Source organism: Dromiciops gliroides, chromosome 4 (assembly GCF_019393635.1).
Source record: "Dromiciops gliroides isolate mDroGli1 chromosome 4, mDroGli1.pri, whole genome shotgun sequence".
In the NCBI taxonomy this organism is placed as follows: domain Eukaryota; kingdom Metazoa; phylum Chordata; class Mammalia; order Microbiotheria; family Microbiotheriidae; genus Dromiciops; species Dromiciops gliroides.
In genome coordinates this window covers 279224797-279242949 of record NC_057864.1, presented here as the reverse complement: position 1 = coordinate 279242949, position 18153 = coordinate 279224797, and the positions used below count along the sequence as shown (strand labels likewise).

The window sequence follows — 18153 nt, the reverse complement described above, 5'->3', positions numbered from 1 at the left end:
ATTTTACCTTGGAAATAAGCAAACGGCACACATTAGTGCTTGATGTGTTGTTTTATTGTCTATGCTTGTTCATTCTTCATTTTTGAAGAAGACCAATGATATCACAAGTGTGATGTCTTGACTTTTGCATGAATTGGATTTCAGTGAGGCAGAGTTTCACAAACTCATCAGCCTCACTTTCTCCTCCAGAGTTATCAGAGTACAGTAGCAAGACAAAAATCAAGATGTCTGGTACTGGCCAGGATGCACTGGGTGGCCTTTAAAAAAGCAATGGAGGAAACATTAGTACTGCAATTTTGTTTTGTTTTGTTTTTCCAGAGAGTAAGTTATTAAACATTTATCAGTACATCATTTCTTGCACTCCTCTTTCTACCCTTACAATGTAGTTGTCAAGGGGACAGCTAGGTAGCCCAGTGGATAAAGCACTGACCAATTCAGGAGGACCTATGGTCAAATCTGGCCTCAGACAATTGACACTTACGAGCTCTGTGACACATAGCAAGTTACTTAAACCTCATTGCCCTGCCCAAAACAAACCAACCATGAAGTTGCCAAGTATCAAGGTACAAGTTGGTTTCATTTGGAGGATTCTCTTATGTTCTTCAGAGAATTTATCCCTTTCTTCATTCCCTGAAAGACACTTGAACACATAAGCTACTATTATCTTCTTAGTAGGTTTTTTGCTTAGATCTATCATGAGCACTACAAGGCACAATATGACTGAATATTCCATAGAGTGGTTTATTATTGCCTTTGAAGTAACAATGAACCCAAAGGCACTAACTTCTTTCTGAGAGAAAACCAAAAACAACAACAAAAACAACAAAACAGCTGTGCTAATTACTTGCAACTTGTTTGTGTGCCCCCATTTAACTTTTAGTGAGAATGTAAATATAATCAGATCCATTCTATGAGTAATGCTGTAACTTTTAATATACCAAAGATTTTACATTAAGAATACCAAAAGTTAAATTAATGCTAATAGATTATATAAAAGGTTTGGAGCCTTAGACAATTCTGTTCCCCTTTATTTCATTACTCCAGCACTATATAGTCCTGAAGACTGTTTTGTGCATTGATTTATTTCATGTGTTTACATGGTCAAATAAATCATCACACAGTGGCCAATCTTCTGGTGATGAACATCTGTGTACTTAGACTAGTTCCTAAACATCAAATACATTCTGTTCTTGGTTCCATACTCTAGCCTTTCCAGTTTGGCAGAAATTACCAGGCATTTTGCTCTTTTGGCATAGCCTTGAAGAGTCTAGAGCAGAGTTTGGCAAACTATTGCTTGAGGATTAAATCCGACCTGCTGCCTGTTTTTCTAAGGCCCAGGAGCTAAGAAGATGGTTTTTTTTTTTGACATGTGTATGTAAAAATCTACAAAAACAAGTAGCAGGTTAGATTTGGCCTGCAGGCTGTCATTTAGTGACCTCTGCTTTTCAACATGTTCCTGAGAAGAATGAAAATAAGGACTTTTGTGAAGGAATTAGTGGCTTGAAGATATGACATAAAGAGTACAATACATATATATACATATATATATATATGTGTGTGTGTGTGTGTGTGTATGTGTGTGAGTGTGTGTGTGTATATAATCTTTTACTAAAGTTGTTTTTAGATAACCTGGTTTTTAGATGACCTAGTTATTAGCATTAAGATATTGAATTTGGTATATCAGCTTTTTTTTGATTAAATGAAGAGCCATAAAATTAAACTTTAAAAGTAGTTTTAGCTTTGTCAACTGTAAACACTATATAACTGTTCAATGAAAACCAAACAAATGAAAGCATTTCAGGTTTCTTAAAGATACTGAGATAACAATCCCTCTAGGGAGAAATCTATTTTAAAATGATTTAAAATTTTTGCTTAATCATAAAGTTGCAGTTATTTTCCTTATCTTCCTCATCCTGCATTTAAGATTAGATAAAATTATATATGTGTGTGTATATATATATATGTATATGTATATAATTTTTCTAATTTTTATGAAGCTCGAGGGAGAAAGAATGTGATTTAGCATCATTTGTCTTCTTATTGGTTCTCCACAGTCTTACTTTTTTTTTTTTACCTTGTCAGCTTTACCTCTGCCTACTCTCATATGTTCAGCTATTCCAGGTGAATTATGCTACTTAGTATCATTTAAAATTCTGTGTTCTCTCTCACATCCATGATTTTCCTCATGATCTTCCTTATAACCCACAGTTTTCAGAATCTCTAAATTGGAAGGGGCCATGGGGTCATTTGCTCCAAGCTGACTATGAACCAAAATATCATGTACAATACTTTCAAAAGTAATTGTGATGACTTTGCTTAATGACCTCCAGTGAGATGCAATCTACTAATTCTAAACTAGTTTATTTAACTTTTAGATAAACCTAATTGTTATAAATGGTTTTCCCTAAAAACATATGAAAATTTATCTTTTCACAACTCTACCCTTTGCTCCTACCTTTATCCTCCAGAACCAAGCAAAATAAGCATTATACAGATTCCACATGACAGTTCTTCAAATGGCAGCTATCATTTTGCCATTCTAAACTTTTACCTATTCAGGTAAAATGTCCTCATTTCCTTTAGATAGAACTTGTGTGGCATGATCTCAAGATTCTTCACCATCCTGTCAGCCCATATGTAATTGTTCCTCAGCTTGTTAACAACCTTTCTAAAATGTAGTCCCCAGAACTGAGCTCAATACTTCAAGTATAGTCTGACCAGGCCAGAGTAGAAAAGCACTGTTACTTAGCTGGTCCTAGACATTAAGCCTTTCTTAATGTAGTTTAATTCAGTTAAATATGCATTTATGAATCTATTATGTGCTAGGTACTGTGATCAGTGTTTCAGATGGCAAAAACAAAAACAAAAGAGTACTTGCCAACAAAAAGACTACGTTTCTCCCAAGGGAAATATTGGCTATATATATATATATATATATATATATATATATATATATATATATATATATATAAACATATATGTAAAGTAAACAATAATTCTGGGAAAGAAGAGAACTCTAATAACTAGAAGGATAAACAGAAGCCTAATATAGGAAATGATATTTGCCTGGGCCTGAGATCTCATTACCTTAAATGGCTAGCATATCACATTGTTGACAAATTGATCTCACAATCCATTAGACATTCCAAGATTTTTCAGAAAAGAAAACTGCTATCTAACCATTACTCCCTCATCATATTTTTATGGAGTCTGTTACCTGTGAGTTCTAGTTTTGTATATTATCACCATTTTAAATAACCATTTCATCTATGCATTTATTTGAGCTATTAGTAAAAATATTATGTAGCATTAAGCCAAGTACAGATTCTTCTGCATCTATACTATATACCTTTCTTCAAAGTAACACTAAACCATTAGTAAGTACCCATTAAATCAGATTTTTCAGTTAGGTTGAAATGCACCTAATTGAACTTACTCTAGGCCATGCTTCTCCATATTGTCCATAAGGATAGCATGGCTGACTATGTCAAATACTTTACAAAAGTGCATTCACAGAAGTCCTCAAATCTAGTCTAGTAACTCTGTCCAGAGAGAGAGAGAGAGAGAGAGAGAGAGAGAGAGAGAGAGAGAGAGAGAGAGAGAGAGAGAGAGAACAAGAGTGAGAATGAGAGAGATATAGAAAAGAAAAAGAGGTCTGTGTGGCACAACCTTTTAAAAAAGAAAATGTTCTGATATTGAAATATTCAGTGAGTTCTGCTGACAGAGTATGAAACATTTTACCCTAGTAGTCCCATGCATCTCAGCCATGAAGAGAGAGGTTATGTTTGTGATCTTTACGGCAAGGCCATTACTGATTTTTTAGACACTCTGTGTTCAGTTTTCTCTTAGTGATCTTTTCAGGTTCATTGAGATTGTAATTCTGGGCATTATATTCTTTTCATTCTGTTATTTTACTCTCCCTTCATTAATTCATAAAAACTTATCTTTGTTTCTCAAAATTCCTCATGCTCCTTGATTCTTGCTGGCCAATAATATTCCATTATATTCTTCTAAATGTTTAAAAGTCAGTCCCCAATCATTGAGTATTCACTTTGTTTCTAATTGTTTGATACCACAGAGTGCTGTTATGAATATTTCATTAAATATTGAACCTTGACCTTTTTGTCATATATGCCTGACAAACATATCTCTGGATCAAACAGTAGGAACAGTTTTATCACTCTTCTTGCATAATTACAAATTTACAATCAGAATGACTAGAACAAATTCTCAGTTCTAACCAAAAGTACATTCTTGTACATCTCTTTCCACAGCTCAACTAATATTTAATGTTCTCTTTTTTTATTTATACTTAACAACTAAATTTTAGTATGAAGTAAAGCCTCATAAATGTTTTAATTTGTTGGGTTTTTTTTAGTGTTTGAATAGGTTTCAAATAACCATTTATGTTGTGTTATTCATTTGAAAATTGTTCAGATTATTTAAATATATAGCTATTGGGAACTGACTCTTGTTCATATATTCATGTCAATTCTCTGCATATCCTGGATATCAGATTTTTAAATGAAAAATATAACAAATGTTTCCTCATTTGAAAGTTTCTTTCTTATGATTTTCATTCAATTTATTAGTGAAAAGGTTTTATTTTCATTTTCTTAAAATTGATTATTGTACCATTTTTTATTCCCCACCTCAACAAAAAGTTCCTTCTAATCATTCTTGTGCCTCTTCCAAATTCTCTTTTTTTCAAATTCAGTGAACTTTCATATTCAGACAACATATTTAATTTAAGTTTACTGTGGTAGATGGTGTAAAATGTTAGTCTTTATTCAGTTTCTGCCAAAATATTTTCCTTTTCTTTTCTAGGCAGTCATTATTTAAAAGGGAATGTATGAACTCTGGACTACTGTTTTTAATTAATTGTATTTCTTGCTTATATAGTCTAATACACTTTTTTCAATTTTTAAACCAATATCACATATTATAATGACTGCGGCTTTATAACATATTTTGACATCTATAAATAATTTGCCTATTTCCTTCATACTTTTTCTTATTAATTCTTTTGAATTTATCTTGAATTTTTATTGCCCCAATTGAATTTTGTTTTTCTTTTTCCTATTTCTATAAAGTATTCATTTAGTAATGTGACTGAAACATGTCAAATCTCTAAATTAACTCAGATAATATCACATTTTTCATCATATTAGAGCAGTATCCAGCCATGTCTCTATTAGTAAGTCTTCCGTGGAGTGGAGAGGGGGAAATAGTGTCTTCTGTGAGTATTTATAAAAACCTTATATTGCTGTTTGAATATAACCTACACTACCTGAAAATCTATGGTGTTTTGATGGATAAACAAGAAATATTTTATTCATATTATAGATATTTTAATGTAATTTATCTTATTTTCATTACCTTTTTTGGTTGTTATTGTTGTTAATTCTATAAATAAACACTGATTATTATTGTGAATTTATTCTGGTATCCTGCCAATTAGATGAAGCTATTAATTCATTGGGATTTTCTAAGTGATAGTAATGTCCTCTACAAATTAGGATTATTTTGTTTCATCTTTGTCAATGTTTCACTACTTAATGTTGTTCACTTGTTCTATAGTGGATTTCCTAGTATATTCTGGGACTTCCACAACTATATCAAAGAGAGAGACAGAGACAGCCTTGTTTTATCCATTTATGTACTGAAAAAAATTCTAATATTTATCAAAAGAATGCTTGTTCTTAATATAGATACTGCTTATGATTTTGATTATATTGCAGAAGGAACACCCCACATCTGGCTTTTAGAATTTTTTATGAGTGCTTTAGTCTATTAAAAGACTTTCTATAACTATTTAAATAATCATATATTTTGCTATTTTGTTTGTTTATGTTTGTTTATACTATTTTCTTAATACAGAAGTATCCTTACATACCTGGTATGAATCAAAACTTTACAGGACAGTAGCACCATCAGTTTAGAGATAGAAAGAAGCCAGAGACCATTTACTACCACTCTTTCGTTTTATAGATTAAGGAACTGAGGTTGAGAGTTATTAAGTTACTTCCACTGAATAATGTACAGTATAAGTTTCAGAGTATGGATTTGCAAACTGTGAAAGCTAGATTGGAGAGTGGATGAACAAATCATGGAAATAAATTAACTATATATAAATTAACTATACTTTTTTCATAAATTTAAATCTGTTCCTTATGTCTTGGGAAAGAAAACTTTATCTGGGAAATTTTTCTAAGTTTTTTTTTTTGGTCTATTGTTTCCCCTTTTGGCTTTATCTTTAATTTATTCATTCAAAAACTTCTATTTTTTGTACTAAAAATTGTCCATTTTTTCCCATGATTTTTTCCTAGTCCCTCCTATCTATAGATCTATCAGGTAATTTTTCCTCCTTTTTCTCTACTTTGTTTATGATGAGACCTTTTATATCTGGAGCATGTGCCTATTTGGAGCTTACCTTTCTATAAGGTGTGAGGTATTAATTTAAATCTAATATCTTCCATTCTGCTATCCAATTTCCCAGGAGTTTTTGTCAAATAGTGATTCCTTATCCCAGTAGCCAGGGTCTTTATGTCTACTGAATACTAGGTTACTAGATTCATTTGCTTCTGTGTAGTCAGTATCTAACCTGTTCCATTGATTGATCTCTCTCTAAGGATACGAATAGTCAATTCTGAAGGAAAGAAACCCAGGCTATCTGTAGCCATTATAAATAAAGAAATACCCTCACACATATATTATGCCTGTGTGTGTGTGTGTGTGTGTGTGTGTGTGTGTGTGTGTACTGTGTGTGTATTCCAAATAACTAGAGAAATGCAAATTAAGCAATTATTAAATTCAAACACATATCCTTCAATTTGGCAAAGATAACCAAAAACAAAGGAAAAAAATGTTGGAAGGTCTATGAGAAAACAGGCACATCAATGTATTATTGGTAGATATGTAAATAGGTACAAACATTTTGGGAAGTAATTTGTTGCTATACAGAAACAGTTACAAAATGGTACATACTAATTGGTCCAGCTGTACTACTGTTAGGTTTGTACTCAAAAGAAATAAAAGAAAATGGAAAAGGTCCTTTATTTACAAGAAAATTTATAGCGGCACTTTTGTTTTGGCAAAAAACTGGAAGCTAAGAGGATGTCTATCAACTGAGGAATGATTGAATAAGAACTGTGGCACATGAATGAGATGGAATACTATTGTGTTGTAAGAAATGAGGAAATAGATAATTTTTTCAAGACACAGAAAGATTTATATGAACTGATACATAGTCAAGTAAGCAGAACTAAAAGAAATATTTACAATCTAAAATCCATATTACAGAAATGAATGACCACTCTTGTCAGATATTATTATTGTTATTCTATAAAGTCTATGGTAGTAATAACTGTTTCTGAACTTAGCTTTGTATCTTCCCAGTATCTAGTTCACTTCTAGGCACACAATAAATGCTTAATAAATTTATATTGTTTAAATTGTTGTTGGATTTACTCATCACATATAAATTTTTACATACACCATTTATAAATCTAACATTTAAAAGGTGTGTGATCCAGTGAGAATCACTTATCCTCTCTCAACCTCAATTTTTTAATCTGTAAAAAAGGGAGGCTAGAGTAGATGGCTTCTGTGATTCTTTCAATCTTTTTTTGTTTTTGTTTTTTTTGTTTTTTTTTTTAGTGAGGCGATTGGGGTTAAGTGACTTGCCCAGGGTCACACAGCTAGTAAGTGTTAAGTGTGTGAGGCCGGATTTGAACTCAGGTATTCCTGACTCCAGGAATCTATCCAGGACTCTATCCACTGCGCCACCTAGCTGCCCCTCAATCTTTAAATCTACTGTCATACTGTGCCATAAGACCTTAATTCATAGCTGGGATACAAGAATGTTTCATTATTAAGAAAACAGTATAATTAAATATATAAAGAACAAAAATAGTAAAAGAATATTAGTTTTTCAATACATAGCAAAAATTACATCAATTCATTGACTTCTAAATAGCAGGAAATGGATTAAGAGGTAAAGGAAACACATACCCCTATTTTCAAAAGCTTAATATGTAATAGGGGAAAAGAAATATTCATAACTAATTATGAAGTACATATGTAAAATAAAAATACAATCAAGAAAAATATATGCTGTTTCCCAAAAAGTACAATATCTAATTAAGCTGTCATAGAAGTTAAGGAGAAGAAACAATCACTTCTGTATGGGAGAATGACAGAAGTCTTTGTAATGATGAAAATAATGATGATGATGATGATAATTGTAGCTAATGTTTATATAGGGCCCTAATGTTTGCAAAGGGCTTTCTAATTATTAACTCATTTGATCCTCACAACCAACATGTGGGCTATAATATTTGAGCCAGGTTTTGAAGAATGATTTGGATTCTAACTGAGGGGTTCAGGGGGACATTGAACACGATTTGAGAAAGTAAAAGGCACAGGGAAAAGAAGGAGCAAAGGATGCTTTAAGAATAATTAGTAGTCCAATTAGAAGGAGGGAAAGAAACAGGGATTTATTAAACATCTAATATACATCAGACACTATACTAAAGTAATTTATAAATGTTCCCATTTTCTTCTAGTATTTTCATTAATTTTCATCAGCTTACTGGTTGAGCTGATGGGTACATGTGTGTTTATTTGGGGGGGGGTGCTGCAGAGGGCAAAGGATTGGCCATACTTCTTGCTCCTCATTGTTACTCTGAGATTCTTCCTCTAGCCCCATTACTAAGTAACATTTCCTCCTTTGTGGTTAATGCAGTTCATATCTTCTACAAAGTCTAAATCTTGGTATCTGTCATCTAAAGACCTCCACATCACTCTCCTTCTTCAATGAGTTTCATACCTGACTTAAAATTTTCCTCTCCTTAACTTTTGCCCTTAGACTTGGGGACTTTCCCTCAAACACCCTTAACACTCATGTCCTCAGCCTACTCATCTCCCAGGACCAACTGCTCCATACCACTTCAGCCATGCACAAAGATAGTCATAGCTTTGATATTGCCATCACCAACAAATGCACTATTCTTCATGTTCAAGAATTCCCAAATCCACTTATCTGACCATAATCTGTTGGATTTCAAGTCTCCCCCTGATTTCCCTTAGCAAAATGTGTTCTTTGTTTTCATCGTGGCCTTCAATTACTCAACCTCCTCAATTCTTTCCCAGGCCATCATTCTTTAACTAGTAACTTTCTCTTCTTTCCCCCAACTTGACCAGTAGACATATTAAACACTATATGTCCAAAACTAAACTCATTATCTTTCCTCCTATACTCTCCCCCACTTACTTCCCTATTAATATTGAGGGTAACACTATCCTCCTAGTCCCTCAGGCTCACAACCAAAATATCAGTCTCTATTCCTTGATATCTTTCATACCCACATCCAATCTGTTACTAAGATCTGTCAATTTTACCTTTGCAATATTTCTTGAATATGTCCCATTTTCTCCTCTGACATTTCAACCATTCTGGAATAAGTCCTCATCACCTTATTCCTAGACTATTACAGTAGCTTGTTGTTGGGTGTGCCTGCCTCAAGTCTCTCTCTGCTTCAATCCTCCCTCCATTCACCCCCATTCATCTACAGCCACCAAAATGATTTTTCTAAAGTCCATGTCTGTCCACGTCACCTCCCTAACTCAATAAATGCCTGTGGCTCCCTATTGCCTCCAGAATCAAGTACAATATCTTCTAACATTCTAAGCCTTTCATAATATATATTCTTCCTCTATTTCCTGTCTTTTTATACCTTGCTGCTTACTACATACACTTTGATCCAGTGACACTGACCTTCTTATTATTCAGTGAACTAGAAATACTTATCTTTTGGATCTGGACATTTTCTCTTACTTTCTCCCATGCCTGGAATACTCTCCTTCCTTATCTCTGCATCTCTGTCTACTACATTCCTTGACTTCCTTTTAAGTTCCAATAAAAATACAAACTTTCTGTAGGAAGCCTCTAGAATTAATTAATTCTATTTCCTTCCCTTTTTAGATTACACACACACACACACACACACACACACGCACACGTTTGTAACAAAGAAGTTTTACATTTATACCCAGAATTTGTTTACACACATGGGTTTGCTTGTGACCTCTTTTAGATTGGAAATTTCTTGAAGTCAAGAACTTTTTTTTGGCTCTTTTTGTATCCCCAGCCCTTAGCACAATGCCTGGCACATAGTAGACACTTAATAAATGTTTATCAACTGACTGTCCTCACAACAATCCTGGAAGTTTGGAGCTTTTATTAGCCCCATTTTATTGTTTCAGGAAATTGAGGCAGGAGGAGGTTAAATGATTTACCCAGGGTCACACTGTTAGTACCTGTCTGACACTGTATTTGAACTCATGTTATTGATCCCAGGTGCAGTATTCTATCTACTGTAGCCACCTAGCTGCCCAAAGTTTATGTACTTAGAAGTAATGGTTTTAGGGGATGGTTATAAATCATAGACCTGGTCCTGATTTGAATTCCTCTTAATATATGCTTGGATAGTCATCAGCTTCTCTCAATGAAGGGGCTTTGATATTCTCTGATAAAGAAATATTTCTAACACATCTTCTCTAATTAGTCACTTTAGATGGTTTGTGGGCTTAAAATTTCATTTTTATGTTCAATCACTCCATTGTGATAATGCTGCCTACCTCCTACTCCTAACAGATTGATATAAATGTTTTCTTTTTCTTTAGTTCAATTGCTGTTTAAATGTGAAAACTAAAAAAGTAAAATGTGAATAATATTTGACTTGGTTAGAAATCCTAATTATCTAGTGTATGGGCCTACTGTCGGCCAACTGTATAATTGTCTATTTTCATTATTATCAGGTGCTGCAGGAAGTAAACAAAAGACCAATGTTACTGCAACTCAAAAAAAAATACCATGAAGCAAAACTATATTTTTATAAAAACTATTACAGGAAGAAAATTTTAAGTGATGAAACCCAATTTGAACCCCTTAGCAAGCAGATGAAAGAAAAATATTAATATTGATATATGGGTGCCTATGTGTTCATAATACCTTACACTATTCCCTTACAGGCAATGATTACAAACTTAAAGTTGTCCCAACATTCACACACACACACACACACACACACACACACACATACACACACACACACACACACACTGTGCCTTTTCCCAACATAAAATTCATAGATTTAGAGGGATCTTAGAAGCTAGTAGGTTAAATACCCTCATTGCACAGATGAGGAAATTAAGGTAAAGTTACTTTAGAGTCATGTAACCAGTAACTATCTGAGGCAAGATTTGAACTTAGGCCTTTGAGTCCTCAAATCTAATATTATACTACATCATTTAGTCTCTAAAATATTCTGAAATAAAAATGAATATTTTAAAGAAAAAAGTTACATTCTTTGATATTGACAAAATGATAAATCTATAGTTATCAAGAATAACAGTGATACTTTCTAAGCAGGGTTTTTATATTTATTGCTTACTTGTTTTTGATGATGAATAAAGGTAACTCAAACACTGTATAAATGTATCTCTTGATTATGCTAGTTTACAAATTTCTTAAAAACCAAGACAAGCACACTAAATAGATGGTGAATAATCCTATTTCTATTATGAAGCACTAATAATTTCTCCTGTTTCTTAAATCTTCTTTAGCTAATGGTGATCAGAGCTATAACTAAGAAAGGACAATAAGTGCTTTATACTAGGGCACCAAAATTCAGAGCATGCAAAAAAAATAAATAAATTACATTATAACTTGTAAAACAATGTCTAACACACAGTCAGTGCTTAATAAATCTTTATTTATTTGAAATGCTTGCTGTTTTGTTTTGTTTTCTTTTGAAAGTATTTCTTGTGTTTTCCCTTTGGCATCACTTTTACTACTTAGGCAGTATTAAAGTAGCTGGCAAGTAAAAAAAAAATGCTTCTACCAGTTTCTTATTAAGTGCTGTACTATGGCATGCCATAATGTTTCCTATTTTTTCAATTTTTTCATTTATAAAAAAAATTGGTATTTTGCATCTCATTTTTAAAGTTTATATTGTTAAATACAGTTTATTTGTTAATTTAAGTATAGTTATTTTCTATTAGTTACTTTAGTTTGATTGATGGATAAAAAAATCCTTTATAATTCAATAAATGTTTTCATTAATTAAAAAAAATAAAATCCCTTCAGTGCACTTTCTAATATAAGTGCTTATCTTTGCTTGCTAGCTATGTGACTATGGATAAATAACCTCCCTGAGTCACAGTTTCCTAATCTGTAAAAATGAAGATAATAATTGCTATGATTTATATTGTAATGATTGGAATGATGCCACCTGCTGGAGACTTACTGTAGGAAAGCTCCAACATGAGGAGAGGGCCTCTGAGGGCAGGACCATGCGGCTTTTCTTAGGCGTCAGGAAGTGACGTTGGCTTGTGGGAGGAAGAAGGGGGAGGCTGGTGCTCTGACTCACACTCTTTCCTGAGGACTCTGGTGGAGAAGGGAACTAGAAATGTGCTCTCCCTTTAATAGATAGATGAATCTAGTCCTTTCTCTCTCTCTTTACCAAATTCTTATTCTCCTTAATAAATGCTTAAAAGTCTAATTCTTCCTAAAGCTTATAATTTATTGGTGACCACTCATTATATATTTTAGACAGCATAGCTAGAACTTTAGCCCTTACAATATGAAGATATCTGGAAAGGAACTTATACATTATCTAGTCCAAATCAGATTCAGAACCTGCAGGCCAGAGAACTTAATTGCATTAGCCCATGTGGCTCTGTCCACTATACCACACCCCACAGAATTATTATTATTATAAGATGTTATAGAAATTTTGAACAAAAAATGTTTAGGAAATATACAAAATTTCTATTGTGGTTTATATTTTACAACTCTAAGACCTTCACATCAAATATTATTATTTTTGGTTTTGTTTCTTTCAGGATTACAATGATGAAATTCGCCAGGAACAATTACGTGAGTTATCTTATTTGAATGGCTCAGAGGACACAAGTCGTGGAAGAGGCATTAGAGGAAGAGGAATCCGAGTCCCTCCCACAGCTCCTTCAAGGTACATTTGTTCATTCTGCAACCAAAAATTAATTTAAAGACTGACATGGGAGGGCAGCTAGGTGACACAGTGGATAAAGCACCGGTCCTGGATTCAGGAGTACCTGAGTTCAAATCTGGCCTCAGACACTTGACACTTACTAGCTGTGTGAACCCGGGCAAGTCACTTAACCCCCATTGCCCCGCAAAAAAAAAAAAAAAAAAAAAAAAGACTGACATGAGAACGGTTAGGTGGCACAGTAGATAAAGCACCAGCCCTAGATTCAGGAGAACCTGAGTTCAAATCTGGCCTCAGACACTCGACACTTACTAACTATGTGACCTTGGGCAAGTCACTTAACCTCCATTGACCTGAGGGGGAGAAAAAAAAGACTGACACATACTGATTGTGATTTTCGTCAAATCTCTAAGAATGTAAAGTGCACGTTCAATGGTTTACGTTGCAGAGAAGGTAGCAACCTGCCTAAGGAGAGGGAGTTTCCTGACCTAGGTTTCCCTGTATCAGTGAAATCACAAATTCAGTCCCCCACCTCCCATCTCTACATGCAGAGATATTCCAATCTGTGTCAGGTTCAGGCTTTCCAATGACAGCCAGAAAAAATATTCGTAAGTTATAGATTAAGAATACTCCTTGTACCTGGCAGACGGTATTCCATCTATGTGGAAGAGGGAGAAAAATATTTATTAAGTGCATACTATATGACAAGAAAAGGGCAGCTAGGTGATGCAGTGGATAAAGCATTGGTTTTAGAATCAAGAAGACTATATCAAGAGTTCAAATCTTGTATCAGACACACTAGTTGTGTGACCCTGGGCAAGTCATTTAACCCGTTTCTTCATATGGAAAATTAGCTGGAAAGTGAAATGGGAAACCACTCCAGTATCTTTACCAAGAAAACCCAAAATGGAGTTATGAAGAGTCAGACATGACTGAAAAATGACTGAACTAACAAATGAGCCAGGTACTGGGCTAGGTTCTGGGTATGTAAAAACAGGCCTCTATGAACTTACATTTTACTCTGGCATGCTATGTATGTCCCCAAACTATATGCGTCAATTCTGCTATTGGACTTTTAAGCATCTACTATGTACCTGGAACTTCAATAAGCATTAGGGGTTCAAAGACAAAAAGGAAACAGACCCTGCCCTCAAGGACCTTGCATTTGGTTAGCTAGGTGGTACAGTGGATAGAGAGCTAAGCCTAGGATCAGGAAGACTTCTCTTCTTGAGTTCGAATGGGGCTTTCTTTAGCTATGAGACCTTGGCAAGTCACTTAACACTGTTTGACTCAGTTCCTCATCTGTAAAACGATATGGAGAAGAAAATGGCAAACCACTCCACACTGCCAAGAAAACACCAAAGGGGATCCTAAAGAGTCACACTAGACTGAAAAAATAGCTCAACATTCAACATATGCCAGACACTATACCAAGTTTTGTAAATATCTCATTTGATCCTCAAAACAATCCTGTGTTATGGATGTTCTTATATATGATCTCCATTTCACAATTGAAAAAACTGAAATAAACAAAAGCTAAGTTACTTGTGTAGGTCACACAGATAATAAGTATCTGAGACCAGATTCAAATTAAGTTTTCCCTGAGTCAAGGGCCAGTACTCTATCCGCTGCACCAGGTATCCAGCTAACATCACTGGAAACATGAGGGAAAAACTATTACTATGCCAGGCCTTATTGGGCCAGGAGTGCCTGACAGTAAAGATGTGGTAGCGGGAAGAACATTGAATTTACTTGTATCTGAAATTTCCTGAATCAGTACAGACTTAAAAATTATATTGATAGAAGTAGTGTCAGAAAGATAGACATATTTCATATATTTTTGATGAAACCTCTTAGAAATTAAGATCCATTTCACATTATAAAATTATCAGCAATCTAATACTATTGATAAATATAATATTGATATTATACTGCTATGCTTGGGGGTGGGGAGATATAAGGGTGTTCAGGGAAGACTAGTAGCTCTGGTGTGAGGACTGCCAAGCCCTTTTCATGACTGCCTTCCACCTTGCCACCCAACTCTCCCCTTTGACACCAAGAAGCTAGAGCATGCTCAGTGGCCACAGCCCAATAAAACATTTCAGTAGATGGGCTACATCAGGTTGAGGGAAACCAAGGAACATCAAACCTGTTTGTGAATTGAGAGGTGTCTACCCCAGGCATGGGAAGACGTCCCTGGTGGAATGGGTGGATGAGTACAGTTTGTTCCAATGGCCATGAAGGCAGCTAAAACAGTCATTGTGAGTACTTGGAGCTTGATGGGACATTGAAGATGCCAATGACATGCATTGCATCCTGGGCTATTGTCAGTAGTCTTGACGTTTTTCTTGCCACTGGACTCCAAATGACTCTGGACTCCAATGACTCAAGAAGAGGGAGTGAAACTCACAATTTCACACATCTCAGCATCACTTGAATCCAATTTATGCATGAGTCAATGGACATCATCAATACGATTTTACAATGTTTTATCTACCTCAAAGTCCTATGATTGTGGGCAAGTAACAAAGAAGCAGGGATCTGTAGTCATTACCCTGAACACAGGAAGCCCAAGCCACAGGGTTGTCTTCTCATTGGAGAGAAGCAGCAGTGAGATTCAGTAACTCCCTGGATTTCTGAGCAGCCTTTTTAAAGGACTGTACTGCTCACTTCCTAGCATGAGAAAGGTGCAAGAAAAGATGGCCTAAAAATTTTCTGCTTCACTTAATGTAACCCTTGCCTGCTTACTGAAGCAGGCTGGGGTCATCTCTTGCAGTTGAAACACATAAAAATGAACAAAATCTTTTGCAAAAATAATTCCACTCAGGGGCAGCTAGGTGGCACAGTGGATAAAGCACTGCCCCTGGATTCAGGAGGACCTGAGTTCAAATCCGACCTCAGACACTTAACACTTACTAGCTGTGTGACCCTGAGCAAGTCATTTGATCCTCATTTGCATGCAAACAAACAAAAAACCTTAATCCAATCAACAAGCTTATGTGCCTCCCAGAAAAAGTGAATGATAGACTCATGATAGTGCAATTACCACTTGATGACGTCTAAGAAAAAAAATATGAATAACTGGACATCCTCATCATCAATGTGCAAAAGAAGACAAGCTCATAATTCTGGTTGACTTTAGCATCAGAGTAGATACGGACTCTCCAACATAAGAGTTCTTTGGAAGAATGAAGTCATAAACAGCAACAACCATGATTACCTACTACTGAAGACTTGTATATCTCATGACCTTCTCTCACCAACACTGTATTTCATATACCTAAATGCAAAAACCAAACTAAAAACAAAACAAAAAAACAAAAACAAAATGTGTTTGTTTACAAACAAAAACCCTCAAAACTCCATAGATGAGGTACTGAACATCGAAGTCCTTTCTTAAGCTGAATTGTCAAGCATTCAAACTCTTCTAAAGAGAATCCAGTTGTAATGGGCTGGTCACATAGCCTGAACACCAAATTTATGTTTGCCTAAAAGACTATTTTACAGAGAACTCACACAAGGCAAACACTCATATGGAAGTCAGAAGAAGAGATACAAGGACACTCTTAAGGTCTCTCTGAAGAGCTTTTGAATTGATTGTGAGCCATGGGAAATGCTGGCACAGGACCATCCAGCATGGCAGGGCCACATCAAAGAAAGCTTTGTGCTCTCTGAGCAAGGAAGAATTGCAGGAGCTCGAAAGAAACATAGGATGCACAAATGTAGAGACATCTCTATTCCACTCCAATCCATATGGACTACTTATGCCTAACCTGTGGTAGAGCTTTCTGACCTCATATTGGTCTGATCAGTTACAGTCAAACACATTGTACCTTCACCTCTACATAGTGATGTCATTTTGGTCCTTGAGCATGAAGGACAACAACCAACTATTATTGGATAATGGAGTATCTTGGTGTCAAGTATAGTTTTTGGCTTTATGATTTTTTGAAGATTTTTCAAAAGAAATCACTGGTATTCAGAGAACCAGAATAATAAATATATCTCTTCATAGACAACATTTTCAGAAAAATGCAATTCAGTTATTTCCTACACTCTTCCAGCAGATGGCCTTGAAATCCATAAAGATGCAGATATGACAAATTACTTTCTATATCATGTGGAAACATTTCCCCTCAAAATATGCTTATATAATATTCGGGCTCAACCTAATATTTCAGTTTTTTCCAAGATATTTTTACTTAACTCATAACAGTCTGTAACATTTCCTTATAATAGTCTGTTTCTAATTTAAACATCCTTAAAGTATGAGGAAATATGAGGGCAAACATTGACTTCATAGAGCTGTGGCAATTTAGGGTTAACCAAAGCAAAGTTTTCCTGAAAATTCAGGATTTTATTTCTATATTACATCTGAATAAAGAAAAAATGCAAAAAATGAAACACAACAGCTGTTTGTTTTTTTCTCTCCTCACTGTGCAGGAATACTGATCCATTAATGAGTCAGTGGCAACTATAACATTGTGAAAAGAACATTCGATATAACATCAGAAAACCTGGGTTAAGTTATGCCACTTATTCATTTTGTAGACTTGGACATGGCGTTTCACCTGTCTGGGACTTTCTTTCTTTATCTGCAAAATAGGTTTATTAAAATAAATGTAACTTATTTCATAGGATATGTTGTGAGGAAAATTTAGTATAAGTCTTAAAATATTACATGAAGGGGCAGCTAGGTTGCACAGTGGATAGAGCACCGTCCCTGGAGTCAGGAGTACCTGAGTTCAAATCTGACCTCGGACACTTAACACTTACTAGCTGTGTGACCCTGGGCAAGTCACTTAACCCCAATTGCCTCACCAAAAAAAAAAAAATTACATGAATATGAACAATTCTGGAGGAAAAAATTAGATGCCCATTGTTTAGAAAAAGACTAAACAAATTGTGGTCCATTGGTTTAATGGGAAAATCACAGAACTATAGGAAATGATTAATATGAAAAAAAACAGAGACATGGGAAGTCATATGAACTGATATAAAATGAAGCATGTATAACCAAGAAAATAATATAAACAAGGCTTATAATGATTAAAATGAAAGAATGACAATAATAAAAAATGCTGAAATGGAATATTGTGATATTTCAATGAATAAGCTT

The 18153-nt window shown here is 34.7% G+C and overlaps 1 protein-coding gene across 4 annotated transcripts in view; it reads left to right on the top strand.

Annotated features, from left to right (window-relative positions):
• Nucleotides 1-18153, top strand: part of KHDRBS2 (KH RNA binding domain containing, signal transduction associated 2) — an 840272-nt gene that overhangs the window by 581748 nt on the left and 240371 nt on the right. For all 4 annotated transcript variants that reach the window (XR_006352721.1, XM_043962345.1, XM_043962346.1 and 1 more), the window contains exon 5: nt 12910-13037. Coding sequence is in view for 3 of the 4 variants with exons in the window: in XM_043962345.1 (XP_043818280.1) it covers nt 12910-13037 (128 nt within the window). In the remaining variant the exon portion in view is untranslated. The remainder of the gene's footprint in view (nt 1-12909; nt 13038-18153) is intronic.